This window comes from Ochotona princeps, chromosome 4 (assembly GCF_030435755.1).
Source record: "Ochotona princeps isolate mOchPri1 chromosome 4, mOchPri1.hap1, whole genome shotgun sequence".
NCBI classification, from domain to species: Eukaryota; Metazoa; Chordata; class Mammalia; order Lagomorpha; family Ochotonidae; genus Ochotona; species Ochotona princeps.
The window spans coordinates 50259942-50277706 of NC_080835.1; the positions used below are offsets into that span (position 1 = coordinate 50259942).

General features: G+C 45.9%; 1 protein-coding gene across 2 annotated transcripts; it reads right to left on the reverse strand.

Moving 5' to 3' along the window:
* Positions 1-5284: 5284 nt before the first annotated feature.
* LOC101532304 (tripartite motif-containing protein 6) lies at positions 5285-17466 on the reverse strand. 2 transcript variants are annotated; one of them, XM_004589972.2, is made up of 8 exons: positions 17376-17466; positions 10638-11099; positions 10100-10195; positions 9289-9519; positions 8033-8055; positions 6592-6692; positions 6296-6322; positions 5285-6107 (listed from the first exon to the last, which is right to left on the reverse strand). In XM_004589972.2, the coding sequence occupies exons 2-8, from the start codon at positions 11058-11060 to the stop codon at positions 5542-5544; spliced, it is 1467 nt and encodes a 488-aa protein (XP_004590029.2). In that variant the 5' UTR covers positions 11061-11099; positions 17376-17466; the 3' UTR covers positions 5285-5541. The 2 variants fall into 2 exon arrangements, 1 of the variants encoding a protein (XP_004590029.2); XR_009245239.1 differs by lacking the exon at positions 8033-8055 and having other exon boundaries at positions 6089-6107.
* Positions 17467-17765: the final 299 nt, after the last annotated feature.

Consider the following 17765-nt stretch of genomic DNA (forward strand, 5'->3'; position numbering starts at 1 on the left):
TTCTGAATATTCCTATACGGGAACTATGGGGAAATCATCACTATGAATTTTCTGCTACCCCTTGTTAACACTCATTGATATGATGATAGAATCTTCTTCTTAACCAGGAATGCTACTTAACCCCTCTGTATTAAGTTATTCACTGGTGACTTTCCATGGACCTTCTTGTGAACTGTTCAGTTACCTCCTTCAGAATGATGTAGTTAGAGGGAAATAAAGACAGAAGGCAAATTTAAACAATGGTTATATTTAGTTTTAAAAATAGGTTTCTGGCCTCAGAAATGAAGATGTTAACTAAAAAGAAAATGAAACCTTAGTTGCTCACAGCTGTGGTCTGTGTTGTCAATAAAAGCCTAGGGAAAGTATGTTTGGAGTCTAAAAGTGCAGTGGACACAAGCTACAGGTTGTTCTCTGGCTTTCACCTTATCACTAAACCTCTGGGTAGCAAACATACTAGTTTGTGTTATGATACCTTAGTATTGTGCTGGGTTATGAATTGGGCATATGTGCGAACACAGTGGAGTTCATGAAAGGTATCTGAAGCATCTCAAGGCTTAAGGACCTTGCATTTCCAGGATCATGCTTGGACTGTGTACAGGTGGTGGTACTTCAAGCCATCCCCAGTTGGTGATCACTGGTTTTTCAATTTGGGAACTGACAAGAGGCCAAGATCTACACCCACTGGTATGATAATTCAGTGAACAACTGACATTTTACACAAGTATATTGCTTGTGGTCTCTTCATCCTGATGTCTGATCTTACCATGGTGTCCATTGCCAGGTCATGTTCATGTCAGTATTGAAAATCTCTGTCCCAGCTTTCATGCCTCTTGAGTTACATGCCCATCCAGCTTAGCTGAGCCTTCCTTATGCCTTCCTGGGGTGGAAGTGGGGCAGTATTCTTTCTCCTCACTGTTGTTTTGCCACATCTAACTGATAAGTGCATGACTAAGTATGCAAATATGCAAGATTTTATAGCATTTCTCAAACATGGAATAAATATGGAATCTGATGTTAAAAATCTTGAGTCAGAGAAATGTACATCCATGTCAAAGACGATGGAGATTTTGATTTCTTTTTTTTAAGAAAAAGCACCTGCCTTATTACTCTGTTAAGATTGTCATTGATTGAATGAGACCTATCTCCTTTTAGGAGATAAATCTGTTTTACTCCAAGTTTGGTGGTTTAGGTCTGAAGGTCATTTATAATGAAATTCATATTAACAGCCTAGTGTTTAACCAAATATCCTGGCATTCTGTAGCTCAGTGAAGTTAATGTGAAAATTAGTTTGATTGTAGTTTCATTCATGCCAGTTTATTCACCTTCAACTTCGTAGCCATAAACATCTTTTTAAATGATACCTATTGTAAATGAAGATAGAAACTCGGGCATACTTATGCCTAGTGTGATGCAATGTCTTGTACTGCCAATGCACACTGTCTCTGTCTGCGGTGAAGCTGCAGGTCTCTCTGATACATTATAATTTACCTAATGTACTGTTAGGTCCTTATTGCTTAAATACTGTGAAATGAGTGGATACATTTTGTATCACTTGATGAGACAGAGGTGTAAACGTCTTCTATAAATGCACAGAAGACATACTTTTTAAGGCAGATTTACAGAGAGGAGAGACAGAAAGGTCTTACAAGTTCACTTCCCGAAGGCCACAATGCCCACAGCAGAACCCATCTAAAACAAAGAGTGAGAAGCTTTTCTGGGTTTCCCACATGGGTAAGGGTCCCAGGGCATTGGACCATACTCTGCTACTTTCCCAGGCCACAAGCAATTAGCTGGATGAGAAGTAGAGCAGCCAAGAGAGAACCAGTGCCAGTATGGGCCGCTGGTGCTTGGAGGTGAAGGATTAGGCAGCTGGCCAGTGCAGCAGCCCATTACACACTTAATAATCGTGGTCCTCATTTCTGTAGCTTGCTTTGTAGGACAGCTGGTCTTTGTAACTACTCACTCTAACACTAGCTCCCTTGTTCTTTAGTTGTGAGATAACCCAAACTCTGAAGGGTCTTTGCACTTACTAGTACTGCCTGGGTTTGCATTAGTCTGTGCAGCCCACCATAACAAAGTGGAGTATTTTAGGGCCATGAGGACTAGAATTTCAATATCAGGGTGCCAACAAGATTTGTTCTGGGAGCAGTTTCGCTTACCATTTTTTTTGTGTGTTCTTACCATTTTTTTTTTGTTTTGTTTTATTCTTATTGGAAAGTCAGATATACAAAGAGGAGGAGAGATAGAGAGGATGATCTTCTGTCCATTGAATCAATCCGTAAGCGACCACAATGGCTGGAGCTGTAGCAATCCAAAACCCTTCTTTGAATTCATGTGGAAAGTGGGTTCCTTTCATAATCTCGATGGCCTTGTGTTCCTTGGAGGGTCCATCTCCACATACAGCCACAGTGCATTTCAGCATTTAAGATATGGGGGGGGATGTTATGATAAGGGGAACATATACATTAAGTCCTTGTAATGAGTATTGAAGTTTTGTAGTGACTTTAAACACAGGACATGATAATAGTAAGAAATATACCAAATAACTGTCTTTATTCCAGAAGTATTACTCCATATCTCTGTTGGGATAAAAGGTCAGTACTCTCTGGGGCCAAGATCTATCCCTAAAATGGGCAGATCATACTGTTGTCTTCCAGTTGAGTGGAATCCCTGTTTCTATCGGTGAAAACATGCCTTTTTTGTAACTATACCATCAGACCATCACATTACAAGCCAGGAAGCCAGATTTTGCAAATACATCAATAGGGTTAATAGTGAGATATGGGCACAGGCATTGTGTCACAGGAGGTTAAGGCACTATGCTAGGTTGGCAGTTTGAGTTCCAGCTACTGCACTTCTGATCTAGCTTTCTGAGGAAGCAGTGGACAGCAGCCCAGTGGAAGCACTAAGGGCTCTGTGCTCTATGTAAGACACCGGAATGTTTGTGTCCATTTGGAACCAGCGGATGGAAGCTCTCTATCATTCTGCCTTTCAAATAAGTAAACATTTTTTAATGTGTGTTGTACAACTCCGTCTCTACCATTTAATTCTCAGACTGTGAGTCCTTGCCCTCTGACATGGTGCTGTGTGTGCCTTCATCTTGTGAGGACCATTAACTAGTCCATTAAGATTAAGCAATTCATGAACATGGACACATAGTCACACTTCAGTTGTTGTGAAGCAAATTCCTGATGAAGAGCGGTTCTGTGTGTAATGAAATGTTCTGCTTGTTCACTGACAGTAGTTAACAAGAATCATTATGTGTGGGAGGTAAATCTGTATCTGGAAGAAATGTGTATTCCAGTGAAAACAAAATGGTCTCGGGCCCGGCGGCTTGGCCTAGTGGCTAAAGTCCTCGCCTTGAACGCGCCAGGATCCCATATGGGCGCCGGTTCTAATCCCAGCAGCTCCACTTCCCATCCAGCTCTCTGCTTGTGGCTTGGGAAAGCAGTCAAGGACAGCCCAAAGCTTTGGGACCCTGCACCCATGTGGAAGACCCGGAAGAGGTTCCTGGTTCCCGGCTTTGCAGCGGCCGTTGTGGCTCACTTGGGGAGTGAATCATCGGACGGAAGATCTTCCTCTCTGTCTCTCCTCCTCTCTGTATATCTGACTTTGTAATAAAATGAATAAATCTTAAAAAAAAAATGGTCTCCCTTTCATGATGGGAAAGGTCCAGTACTGTTACTAGACCACTAGGGTGTTAGTCCTTGGTTAAAAAAATAGCCCTGAGCAACAGCCAAGTGGCTAAAGTCCTTGTCTTCCTCGCACCAGGATGCCATATAGGCACCAGTCCTAATCCCAGCAGCCCTGCTTCCCATCCAGCTCCCTGCTTGTGGCTTGGGAAAGCAGTCGAGGACGGCCCAAAGTCTTGGGACCCTGCACCCCCGTGGGAGACACAGAAGTTCTGTCTCCTGGCTTCAGATCAATTCAGCTCTGGCCATTGTGTTCACTTGGGAAGTGAATCTCTGGATAGAAGATCTTCCTCTGGGTCTCTCCCTCTCTTTATATCTGACTTTGCAATACAAAATCTATAAATCTTCAAAAAAATTCCATCAACCCTGAGTTCATACTTTTATGTAAAAATCTAGACCAGGTGAGACTTGTGGCATGATTCAACTTGAGGCAGACTTCAACTATGAAACTCTTTTTTTTTAGAATAAAATAATTTGAAAAATTACCTGCACGCTCATGTTTATTACAGCATTATTTCTTACCTTTCCTATTTTAAAATATTACTTATATATGCTGAACAAATTTTTTTCATATATACAGATTTAAGAACATAATGATACTTCCCACCCTATAATAAGCAAGCAGTGAGATAAAGCCCAAAGCTTGGGACCCTGTACCTGTGTGGGTGGACCTGGAGGAGGCTCCTGGCTTAGGATTGGCTTAGCTCCGTTCGTTGCAGCCACTTAGGGAGTGAATCATTGGATGGAGGATCTTCCTCTCTGTTTTTCCTCCTCTCTGTATGTCTGACTTTGCAATAAAAATAAATAAATCTTAAAGAAAAAAGCCTCTGGCTGCTGGCTACCATACTGGGCAAAAAGCAGTCATCCTTCATATTCAGCTCCCCCGGCACATCCAGCTCCTGCCGCCTTTGGCGCAGGCTCAGCAGGCATGGGGTGCCTGTTCACCAGTCACAGCAGCTCATTCACTAGCTGTCTGATCATCAGGAACAGGGATGTGGAATGACATCATCTTCTTCCAAAGTGTTTTCTGTTCTTCGTATTTTCTCTTTGTACTTTCCTCACACTTAGAAAAAAACAATTTGTATTGAATAATTATTTTCCTCTCCATTCCTCCCCCTTTTAAAAACTTTGGTTCACTTGGAAAAGGCTTTTTATTCTTTCTTGCTGGCTTTACATTTTTAAGATAGTTGAAGGCTGTAAGTCTTCCTTTAATTTGAATTTAAAGTTGCCAAAACTAACATTGTAGTGGATTTTTTTTAACACTCAGTATTATACGCTATACAAGACGCAATGATATCTTTGTTCATGGTTGCATTTTTACAGAATCTGACGGAGGTGTTACAAGAATACAAAGTTACAGACGAATCTTTCTTTAAAGCACAGATTAAAAACAAAACCTAAACAATGCATTAACAAAAACAAGTCTAATGCTCCATACGATGAACAGGAGTTTATTTCACGAGTTTGTGCTAGATTAAACAATTGAAACAAATCAATGTACTTGGTCACAACAAAACAAATGTGGCAAACATCAGAAAAACAAAACAATCTGTAGAATTTTGTGTTGCATTCTGTACAAAACCTCTTAGCAAATGAACAGAAGAGAATTTCCTAAACTTGATTCTACTACACCAACCAAACGTGTGCACATGCTACCGGTAAAGTGCTGAAAATTCTCCTCGCCCACTTCAAGATGTGAAATTAATCCAGCTGTTCATGATCACCACTGTGTGTTGCACACATGGACTGAGTAAAACCAATACGGAAGCAGGATCTTTTCATAACTCCCTTGCAGGTAAACCTCACGGTGAAGGGTACCACTCCGGGGTGCATGCGGAGAGCGCAAGGTTTAAGAGTCCGGGCGCCGCAGCGTCAGGGGGACTACACAGTTACAGGGATTAAAATAGGGACAAATGCTGGTGGGAAAGTAGTATTTTGAGAAGGTGTAGATGGGAAAGCCATGGTTTGTGACATTATAAAACGAGACAGTGCCAGCCTCATAGTCTAAGAAAACCCCAATACGGCGGGGGGGCACTGTCATGGAGAGGAGCAGGGATGGAGATGAGTCTTCGTAGGCTCTGTATTCACGTTTATGCTGTAACCCAATCACCCAGAATCCGTTCTGAGGTTGGTATCTGGAGTAGGCGTTGGGCTGGGTGGCAGCGTGATGGGAGGAGCATGCAGATGCCATGGAGTGACTGCACACCCCCAGCATCCAGGCAGCCTTCTTGCTCACGTCCACCTCCCAGTAATACTTCCCTGAGGAGAAGTACTGGGAGCCGAGGACACTACAGTCATAATGTTCTTCCAGACTGGAAGGCCCTGATGGCGTCGTGCCCACAAATCTCACCTGTCTCCTATTTTTAGACAGGACGAGATTTAAATTAGCGGTGTGCGGATCCAGAGTCACGTCCACTGTGGAAAAGATACAAAGTCAGCAGATGAGCAGGGCTTCTGGGAGTCTTGTGACACAGAGGGAGAACCAGGGGGTGCTGGGAGGATCTGTAGCTATGTGATGGGGGACCAATATCTTAGACCCAGGAGTGTGCGACTGTATATCTGGGGACTGCATAAAAGGGGACCAGATCATGGTTTCTACTCACCCCAGTAGCTCTGGACATCTGTCAGCTCTGCAATGATTAAAAAAAAAAAAGTCTGTAATGTTTAACACAACTGGCAGTATCAGGCCTGATGGATCTCCCCGGATCAGGCAGGGCGCAATGGTGAGGAAATTCCTCCCCAAGGAAAGATTAACTGCATCTTCTTTGGCACATTCTGGCCCTCATGGCAGGACCTTCCTCTTTGCCACCATTCATCAATACCAACCACCATTCCCCCCTCACCTGCCACTGCAAGAATTCCCCATGCAAACCCATTTTCTTTTTTCTTGACTTCTCACCTCTGAAGACTCGCAGCATCTTTTTCAGATCTGGGACTCGAAACACACTTTTCAGCTTGGTGGGGAGAGCTTGAGGCTTCCTTAGGGTCCAGAACTCACTCCTGGAGAGGACAGGCCTTATGAGTCCCCCCACATGGCTGGCCCTGTGCAGGCTCCTCCAATACCTGTGTCTCCTCCCTCTTAGGCCTACGGTGACCTTGAGTACTCAGTCCTGAAGAGACTTGGCATCATTCTGCAAAAAGCCGTGGCACTAAAGCCAAAAGACCTGGCTAGGATCGGTTTCTCACTCTCTGTGTAAATTTCAGTAAGACCCAAATCTTTGAAGGTTCCTTCTATGGGTTGCAGTCTGCTGTTGTTTCTCTGAGATCTGAAAACGCTCCATTCTTCCTCTATGTCCCAGATACAGTATGAAATTAAGCAAGACAATTACTAGGAAATATCTTGCTCCCTTTAAAAAGGTATACAATGTGGGCCCAGCACGTTGGCATGGTGGCTAAAGTTCTCGCCTTGAATGTGCCAGGATCCCAGATGGGCACTGGTTCTAATTCAGGCAGCCCCATTTCCCATCCAGCTCTCTGCCTGTGGCCTGGGAAAGCAGTTGAGGACGGCCCAAAGCCTTGGATCCTTACACCCACATTGGAGACCTGGAAGAGGCTCCTGGCTCCTGGCTTCGGATAGGCTTAGCTTCAGCTGTTGTGGCCGCTTGGGGAGTGAATCATCAGATGGAAGATCTTCCTCTCTGTCTCTCCTCCTCTCTATATATCTTCCTTTCCAATAAAAAAATAGAATAAATCTTAAAAAAAAGTATACAATATGCCTTATCAGACGAGATCGGGTGCGTTCAGGGTGGTATGGCCACAGACACAATGTGCCTCACGAGAGAGCTGACGGGGAGGTGCTGGAGATGGTTGTGTAGACAGAAGACCAGGAACCCACTGAGCTGGCTCGGAGGTTCAAGAGAACAAGGGGTTTTCTGGCTTTCCTTCCGAGCTCAGACTTGGGCCCTAGTTCTGCCAGAGCCCAGACAGAAGACATTCAGAGCAGCTCTTAGGATGCTGTATGCGGGAACAGTGTGTGAGCTGGGAAGAGGAACCATCCTCGTCTCCAAAGCCAGAGCGAAGACCCCAGAAGGACCTAGGGCTTCCCCTTGCAGGCACCTGGAAGGGGGGCACCTTTAAAGATCACCTTCCTGGGTGATTTTCTAGACTACATGATAAAAAAAAGTGTTCTGTCCAGGGCTAGAATAGTCTCCTAAAATCTCAAGTCTATGCTTTTTACTGGGATTGGAACAAATGGAAATCTGAGGAGGACTAGATAACACAGAGCCTAAAATGCTGATATGATAAGCAGTTTTAAGCACACCATTTGAACCTTCCCAGCCCTATGAATACAGGAATCTTTTGTCAACTTAAGGGTCTCCCTTTTCTTCTCCCACACGTACCTTTTCATGACATCACCCACATCCTAGGGATGAAAAAGACAAGTTAAGTCAAGGAGTAACAGGTCATGATCTCAAACAAGCTCTTCCTGCCATGCTGTGCTAGGAATAGTTAGCACCAGTGAGAAGCCGTAAAGAATAAACATGGAGCAAAGGCCGTCCCTTAGAAAACCCTGCCAAGACACTGGAAAATAACTGAATCAATCTATAAACCCCTTTACTTTTACTTATTTTTCTAAAGATTTATTGACATTATATTGGAAAGGCAGATTTACAGAGAGAAGGAGACACAGAGAGAAAGGTTTTCTGTCTGTTGGTTCACTCCCCAAGAGGCCACAATGGCTGGAGCTGAGCTAATCTGAAGTCAGCAGCCAGGAGCTTCTGGGTCTTTTACGCAGGTGCAGGGTCCCAAGGTCATCCTCTGCTGTTCTCCCAGGCCACAGGCAGGGAGCTGGATGGGAAGTAGAACACCCATATGGGATCCCAGTGTGTGCAAGGCAAGGATTTAGCCACTGAGCTATTGCGCCAGGCCCTATAAACTCCTTTATTTTCACAGTAGTATTCATATGCACACACACATGTGTGTATGTGTGTGTGTGTGTATACACATACTGTACGCACACACTCAGAGGAATATTTACTTTTCTTCATTGGGATTATTTTTCATTGTATTTCACAAAATTGCAATTGACATTGGCTTGACCATAGAAAGCTTAGAATGCACTAGGACTATCAATTTAGATCAAATACCAGGATTTTAGCAAATTCTAAAAAATTTTATATATTTATTTCAAAGAGTTGGCGAGAGAGAGGGAGATACAGAGAAAGCTTCCATCCACTGGCCTCAATGGCCAAGGCTGGGCCAGGCCAACCAGGCTCCAGGAGCTTCATCCAGGTCGGCCACGTGGGTTAAGGGGCCCAAGCACTCAGGTCATCTTCCTCTGCTTTCTCAGGCACATCAACAGGCAGCGGGATTAGCAAAGCAGCCTGGAATCCAGCAGTGCCCATGTGGATGCTGCTCTTGCAAGCTCTCGCCTAACCTGCTATACCACAATGCTGGCCCCAGATCTTATCATTTTAAATCATGGCTGTGCTGAGGAACTTACTGATCAAATCATGGCTCAAGGAATTGGTTCCTGCAACCCATATGGGATAACTGGATTGAGTTTGCTACTCCAGGTGAGCCATGAGTCCCATAAAGGGGCTAGTCCCTGTTGGGGGGGTTGTTCCAGTCTAGGTTGGGGGCTTGCCAGTCTTACCTGCAGTAGCTCCAGTGTGGACCCCTGACAGCGACGCTCCACCTCCCAGATGAGCTCTCGCAGATGCTGGCTCTGCTGGACTAGTTGGTCCTCAGCCTCTGCTATCGTGGTCAGTCCTCTCCTCTCTTCCTCCTCCAGCTTTTTAAGTTCGCGCTGCTCTTCCCTGTCCAGGATTCTTCGCAGCTGGTTAAACTCTGTCTGGATCCGGTGCCTCTCAGGCTCTATGTGATTCTTCAGCAACAGGGAAGAGAAAGAGGTAGCTAGATTGTCAGGCCATACTCAGCACTGGCAGAGAAGGGGAAAAATGCGGGTGGAGGCCTGCAGAACCTGCTCTTCCCTTAGCCCAGGCTGCCTTATCTAGGTCTTCCAGATGCAGACCACATCGAGATTCCTGGGTGAGGTTTTAATGTCAGTCACTCTCCCTGTCCCGTATCACCTTCCCTTCCAATTTTGAGTACCGAGATAGGAAGTATTGGCCGGTACCTTACCTTTCCTAGGAAATAAAAAGACACAAACTACATGGTAAGAACAAGAGTTATAGACTGGGAGTGGCCCCTGATGTGGTTCCTCTCCTATTGGTTGTCAACAAAAGCAAAGATTTATTTCTGCTCTATTTGTAGTGGAATTCCCTCTCCCTGCTGCCTCCCCGGCCCCACACATTGGCAGTTCTCTTGCATGGGATACGGTGAAGGACGAGGCAAAAGGCTCTTACAGTTACAATCTCAGGAGTCAGCCAGGAGAAGGACTCCTTCAGCACCAACACCCGCCCTGACTCCTACCCCAGGGCACCCTCGGGAGGAGGCCCTCTTGCCTTCCAGGACGCTTTCTTCTCTTTGATAACAGTTTTCAGCTTCTCCGCTTCTTCTTGCTCTTTTTTTAATTTCTTCAGAGTCTCCTGGAACATCTCCTAGAAGAAAAACATTAGGTCAAGCAGCACCAAGCTTTGGACTATCCTGGAACCTGAATGAAGCAGAGATGATGCTGACCCCAGGAGCAGCCTGTCCTGTCCTGGGAAAGTCAAAGTGTATCTTTTATGCATAGGGAATGCTAGGAAGTCCACAGGACTAGGCTGACTTACTCTCCTTCTGGGGGAAGAACTGACTACAGGGTGCTTGGTTCCAATGCTCACACTGCTTAACCTGGCTCTCACATACAACCCGCCAAGCCCCTTCTCTGCACCTATTAACTCCCTCTACTCAATCCTGGGGAGCAACGTGGGGCATTTTCTAAGTTCACCCTCAATTTAAATGGGAGGGCTATAGAGAAATCAGATGAGAACAAGGATTCTATTCCTCAGTCTACTGCCAAGGATTCTACTCCTTAATCCCCTCGCTTTTTGGGGCTCCCACCTGGTACTCCTGGGCAACCTCCTCCATGAGGAATGTGTGGTGAGTGCGGTGCTCCTGAGAGCGCTCACAGAGCCAGCAAATAAGCTTGCCATCCTCCTTACAGAAGAGCTGGAGTTTCTCTCCGTGGTGAGCACAAAGAATCACCTTCGACTCCTTCCTTGGGCCCAACACCACCTCTCTGACCCTCTCCACTATGTTGGCTAAATGTCGATTGGGCCGCAAGTTCTCAGGCTGGTAGTTGGTCTGGCACACGGGACAGCTGCTCTGCTCTTTTTGGTTGGTCATGGATTCCTCCCTGTCCTCTGTGATGCAGGCTTGGCAGAAGCTGTGGCCACAGTCTATGCTCAGGGGTTCTGTCAGGAGCTGCAGGCAGATGGGGCAGGTCACTTCCTCTTGGATATCCACCAGCACTGCTGAAGTCATGGCAGCTTCGGCTCTCGTGGCTTCTCAGATGCGTCCTGCCTGTAGGAATGAAGGCAGATGAGCAAACACACACAAACGGGTTAGAGTAAAAAGGGAGACATAAGGCAATCCAACTGTCCTATTCTGAACAAAGTGGTGGGTCACTGGGGTAGCAAGGGCATCTCACTCTGATTCCGCACACTTTCTTTGCCCTCCGCTCATGAGACACTGGTCTCTCTCCCCTCGTTAGAGCGATGATCCTGATTTTCTTTTACTCCTATTGAATGGCGAGACAAAGGAAGACCTGCAGGGGAGAGGCCTGCTATGAGCCACTGTTTATCTGATCTTTTCTCAACCCACCAAATCACACCCTTTATGTCAACAGTTCCAGAATCCTCTGCGGCCTTAAGATGACCATTCACTCTGAGTTCTGCCTGATTTTCTCATTCCTTACACGTCCCTGTACCAGCAGAGTCCAGGCTGTCTGGCCTAAGGCATGGCCACAATCTCTCTGGGCTGCTTATCTGCTTCAGCTGACTTCTGATCATCTGTGATATACATTTCTACTTGTCTGAATCTTTCCACTGCAATGTGTGTACCATGAGGTCAGAGACTTTAGGAAAAGAATACATTTATCTGAAAGGCAAAGGGGCAGGGGAATCTTTCATCTGCTTCTTCACTCCCCAAATGCCCACAACAACCAGAGTGGGGCTGGAGCTCGCTGAGGCCGGGAGCCAGGAATTCTCTCCAGGTCTCCCACATGGGTGGCAAGGACCCAAGCGTTCAAGGCATTATCAGTGCCTTCAGCGGCCGCCTTAGCAGGAAGTCAGATTGGAGAGGGATGTGGGACTCCATCCTAGGCACTCTGATCTGGGATGCAGATATTGCGAAAAGTAGATATAGCTGCTATGCCACAACAGGCTCCCTGAGATATTCTGCTTTTCTGTTGTTGTTGTTCACGGCTATACCTTGGTGTGTCTGACGTGAAAATCCTCAGCTTTTGATGAACCAAGAAGGTAGCACTGGTGATTCCTCCCTACAAATATCGTCCATCCCCTGTGCTCCTCATCCCAGAAAAGCCCAAAGAAATCGCAAACACCCAAACAAGGGAGGTAGTACTTTCACGATGAACACATCTATAAGCGCTTGTAATTAGCAATCACGTTCCTTTGCTGTCTTGCCCTGATTGGGCAGCTCTGCATACTCATAAGTATTCATGGCTATTTGATAAGAACAGAGATACTAATGAAGTGATTTAATAAAGAGTAAGTACGGAGTTGGCACAGTTCAAAGTTCTGTCTTCAGCCTCATAACTTTCACTAGAGAGATCCAGTGCTTCAAAGTGTGCTAATGGAAGAGAACTCATTTGAAGATGGGATTTCACTAGGCCTGAAAGGGTTCCAAGAGAAGAGGTAGGGAAGTTGAGGTCTTCTATCCTTCTCGACAAACACTGTCCTTATTCTCAATTTTTTTCTTCCAAGTTTTTGGTTGTTAAGTTATTGTTTAACACTGCTTCCAGCATTCAGTCATCCTCACTGGAAGCCGTGCGCGCTATCTGCCTTGTTAATGTTGGCTTCGATCAAAGAAGAGGCAGCCTGCGTTGCCTGCCTGAAAGGGCACTGGCTCCGATACAAGGCAGGACTCCACTGTGCTGGACAGGCTACGTGATGGTGAGGAGTAGGTGCAAGTTCATAATCCTCCAGCAAAAAGTACATTGCAGATTCAGTGTGAGCATAGGAACACAAGGCTCTGTACATTGTTCAAATTTCCCTCCACCTTGAGGGCCTGACAGATTAAGAACTAATTAAATTACCTAGAAATAACAGCATTGCCATCAAAAGAAGAGGCCCAAGAAATAGTCCAGACAAGAAAGCAGGAAAGCACAGCTGAGCAGTGACTGAACATTGCAGGGCACCCAGTAACCTAAACCGAGGGCCTCGGTGCTGCCACCTCGTGTTCATTGATGTTATGGCAAGTATTGCCAATAAGGTCATCGGCTTTGCCAAATTTTGTATTAAGGAATGTCAACAACAAATATTCAGAGTCTGTTCTGAACTGGGTAAGAATTTTTTTGTATACCAATTCAGTAAGTCCTTATAAGAATATTCTGTGTGTCCCTTGGGCTCCTATTTCAAGTTGTATAGACAAGCTAAGTAGCTAGCTCAAATGTGGACTGGCATTTTAATAGATACTCAAGGCTACAAGAGCTACAGCTTCTACTACTCCTCTATATCTCTCCTCTCCACAAAGAGTGCAGAATATAACTGTTAACAAATTAATAAATTCTGAATAAACCTAACTAATTACACATTGTAGGAACTGGGCATTTATCTAGTTTAGCATCACTTGCTATCACCTGCCTTAGCCCCCAGTGCCATGAAGGTCTACTGCCTTTGTTAACATAGGATTGTGGAGGTGGGTATTTTGGCATCATGGCTACACCACACTCGGAATGCCTGTGTTCACGTCCCACCCTGCTCCTAGAGCTTCCTGCTAATGCGCTGTGGAAGCCACCAGGTGATGGCTCGAGTGGATGGGTCTGGCCTGGGGATCTGGCTCCCAGCTCCGCCCTAGTTCAACCCTGGCTGCTGCGAGCACCCGGAGGGGTAAACTAGCAGAGGGGGGCATTCTCTGTCCACTTCTCTGTCTCTCAAATAAGTACAATCACTACATAAGTATATATTTTTTAAAAATTAGGATTGTGTAGGCAGATTTTTTTCCATGCAGTCTAGGGGCTAGTACTGTATTTGACACAGGAAATTAACAATTAACTTTCTAATGAATTTAATGTGATAACTTACTGCTAAGTTTATCGCTTCAGTTGGAGTATGGAAAAATGTGTGCCATGTTACAAACATGATCATGTTAAGAAACAATTGTGGTGCATTGCCATCTCCTCAACACACACACACGCACATTTTCACATCAAATAAAATCACCCTTGATTGAGACAGTCCTCTTGAGTCTGTCCTAATGAACGCAGCATCCCAACTGTCTCCAGCTCTAAGGAATGCAAGAGAACATTCTGCTGTATGCATACACGATGACAAAGTATCCAAAGCTTACTGAAGCTACTGATCCACCAAGACCAATCTCAAAAGCACTGTGCAAAGTGGAAGACGTCAAGGGACAGTGTGTGGCAGCGGTGCCATTGGGGATGCCTGCATTTCATACTGAAGTGCCTGGTTCAAGTCCCAGCTAGTCCATTTGCCATCTACATTCTGGCTAGTGCACACACTGTGGAAAGCAGCAAATTCAAGCTCGGATACCTGGTTCCCCGCCACCACATGGGAAAAAACACTCTAAGTATGGCTAGAATGAAGCATTGTTAAGTATAAATTTATGTCGGATTTTGAAGATTTGTTTAAAAAAATCTAAAGTATTTTATTCATAATTGATTATGTAGCCTAGAATTATTTTTGCCTGCATTTGATTAAATAAAATATTTTAAAATCAGCTTCCACCTGTTCCTTCTTACTTTTCAGTGAGGCTACTGGAAAATTTAAAATAAAAATGTGGCTCCACACCGTATTTCTTTGCACTTCTACTATTTTCCATCTACTGTGGCGCCTTTCGACACAACACTGTTGACGATATGATGGGAGAGATGAGCTGGCAAGAACAAGCAACGAAGAAGGTGTTTACAGATTTGAACACTCCTTGTCTACACACCAACAAGCTTCTGACTCCTGACAGCTACACACAGGCCAGGGATCTAGAGGCTGACAGTCTCCGCCTGCCTCCAGAGCTGCACAGTCAAGCTGTTTGTTGGGAAAGCCTTCAGCTTCCCCTTCAGCTTCTTGCTGAGTGTAACCTGGGAGGCAGCAGATCCTGGCTCCTGGAGCTGCTACCACCCTAGATGCAGCTGTGGATTCCTGGCTTTGACCAAAACCAGCAGATGAGAGAGGTTGCTTTCCCCTGCTCCATCTCCCTACCTTCCAAATGCACATGCACACACACACACACACACACACACACACACACACACACACACACACTTTATTATAAAGAGCAGAACAGGTGCCCCTAGAAAAGACAGTCTGGAATGAGGAGTATGGACCAAAAGAGGCTGAGCGCCTACAGCTTCAGAGGGTCGAATTAGCAGATGAAAGACGGCAAATTTGGGAGTAGGGAGGGCCAGTTCATCCAAAGCATTCTCATGAAAAAGACCCTGTAGGGGCCAGGGCTCCAGCTCAGTGGGGAGAGCTGTTCAATTCCCGGTGGGCCTTAGTTGGAATCGGATGCTCTACTTCCAGTTTCGCTCCCTGTTTCCTACCCAGCTCCCAGCTAGTGTGCCTGGGAAGGCAGTGAAAGACGGTCCAAGTGCTGGGATTCATGCCACCTACACGGGGCATGGAAGACCTGTGTCTCCTTTTTGCCTGGCCTAGCCCTGGCTGTTGCAGCCTTTCGGGCAGTGAACCAGCAGATGAAAGATCTCTCTCTCTCTCTCTCTTTCTCACACTCTTTCCCTCACCCTCCAACTCTGTATGTTAAAAAAAAAAAAAGCTTCCGTGATCTGCTGGTGGCATTGGCACCCACAGGAGCCCTTTATGTAAAACTTCAATCTAGCTCAGATCAGTTCAGAATCTACTCTTAAAATTTTCTTTATTTTATTTATTTGCAAGTTAGAGCAAGAGAGGGACAGCTGGAGCTCTTCCTTCCGTCCACAGTTTCATTCCCCAGAGGGCTGCAGCTGCTTAGGACTGAGCTGGGCAGAGATGGAGCCAGGAGTTTCTTTGGGTTTCCCGCGTGGGCGGTAGGGGCCCAGGCAGTTGGGTCGCGTTCATTGCTTTCCCAGCCATTAGCAGAGACTGGGCATGCTGCAGCCAGGACTCGAACTGACTCCCATAGGACACGCCGGTGTTGCAGGAGGTGTCTTCACAGGCTCTGCCCATATTGAGCCCAGAGGGTTTCCTTTACAGACATAAATTTCCCTTACAAACTCTGGCCCCACAATCTGCCCTTTTCATAAGATCCCTGTGCTTTGTATACACAGAATGTATGCTCAGAGGCATTGCCTGGATGGATGAACTTCTTTATCAAGTGGATATAGACAGGGTGCAGATGGCTCAGTGGAGAGTGGAGGGGGTTACTAGATTACTAGATTACTGGAACAGAGGTTCATAATCCAGTGTCAAAATGGTCTTTAAAATAGAGAAGAGTGGGGGTGGGGGGAGGCTGTCAGGGATGCCTGTGTAATCAGGCATCCTGATAGGAACAGGAAGGGCAGGGTTACATTCAGATCAAGTTAAAAGTTAACAACAGAATACAAGAGGGTTGGAATTCTTGTGCTTTGGGGGTAACACAATTGTTAACTTTTGTGTAGTGTTATAGTCTACTTTAATCTACTATGCTGAATTTACTGTCCAACGGGGTCCAATAAAACTAAATTGGAACCTAATCAGCTTCCAGTATTTCTTAAGCATCATTTCAAAAACATCTCTTCCTCTCCGCATTTCAGAAATTTTTGAGAATTTAATCAACTTGCAATTCTTAAATAGGCTTTCTTTTCTGAAAGTCTAGAATACAAAATTGTTGCATGCTCTGCATCTATTTGTAATCTTCAACTTCAAAAATTATATTTTTAGACCTAACAAGTAGAAATTATATTTCCCTTTATTGTAATGCATTCTAACTTATTGTGTTCGCGATTTCAAAAAATCGTGTTGATGGTGCATTTTTAAAAATTAAGCAGGGAGTTTGTCAATACTCTGCTTCATTTAATTCTCACCAAAACACTGGTATGGAGAAACCAAAGCTCGGAGAGGTCGGGCAACTGGCCAGGGCACAAGGTCAGTGTCCAAGCCAGGATCACCGCAGCAAGGCCCGAAGAGCACGAATGACCTCAACCCCTCACCTTGTCTCCAAGGCCCCGGGTGCGGCGGCCTCTGACCTTTGCCCAGATCCCGGGAGCAGCCAAGGGGAAGAGGGCCCAGCTCCCACCGCCCTCGCTCGGGGAGGTCAGGCCTCCTGCGGGAAGGGCAAGCGGCGCTCACTTCCTGGAGCGTCGGGGCTGGCGGTGGGGGGAGGGGATGCAGACCTCGGAGTCCACGCCGGACGCAGTGCTCTGCCCTGACCCCAACGTGAGCCCTCCACACCTGCTTCCCTTAGATCCATTCAGAGTCAGAGCTTCACTCTCCCTGCCCCGGCACTGCCCATTCACAGCTGCAAAGGTACCTCTTCAGCGCTTCCTCCCAAGCTGAGTCAACTCAAACCTACCAAGAACTCCTTACTTGACCTCTACGCGTGGGCCCACTACCCAGCCGACGGAGAGGCTTAGGCGCTGTACTGGTGGGAAGGGCAGAGGCTCGAAAGAAAAGAGATTTGCTCACTGACCTGGAAACTGCAACCCGGATCAGAGGCCGGGATTCGCAACCGCCACCTTCTCCACCAGAGCCCAGACTCAGGGCAAGGGGCGGGGGAGAAGGAGGCACCGCCCACAGGGCCGGCTAGACCCGCACTTGGAGAAACCTTGGAAACTTAGGGTGTGGTCAGCAGTGACTCCCCCCAGGGGGGAAGGGAGACCAGGGTAGTGTCTGAAGGCAGACTTGCAAACCTGGTGATGACAAATCCTTAGGCTTTGGGAACACCTGGTAGCCAGAGAGGAAGATAGTGAACTGTTTTTAGTTGGCTTTAGCGTTCCAGCATGGTAAACAAAGTTTCATAACATCAATAGTACATCTATACCAATACTGATGTATTGAAGTGTATGGATAATAAAGATCG

Coding starts and splice junctions, on each gene's coding strand:
- LOC101532304 (XM_004589972.2), bottom strand. CDS start 11,060: ATGACTTCAGCAGTGCTGGTGGATATCCAAGAGGAAGTGACCTGCCCC. Junction 9,520..10,099: donor AGAAGAAAGCGTCCTGGAAG/GCAAGAGGGCCT, acceptor CTGTTGCTGAAG/AATCACATAGAGCCTGAGAG. Junction 6,323..6,591: donor GATGCTGCGAGTCTTCAGAG/GTGAGAAGTCAA, acceptor TAATCATTGCAG/AGCTGACAGATGTCCAGAGC.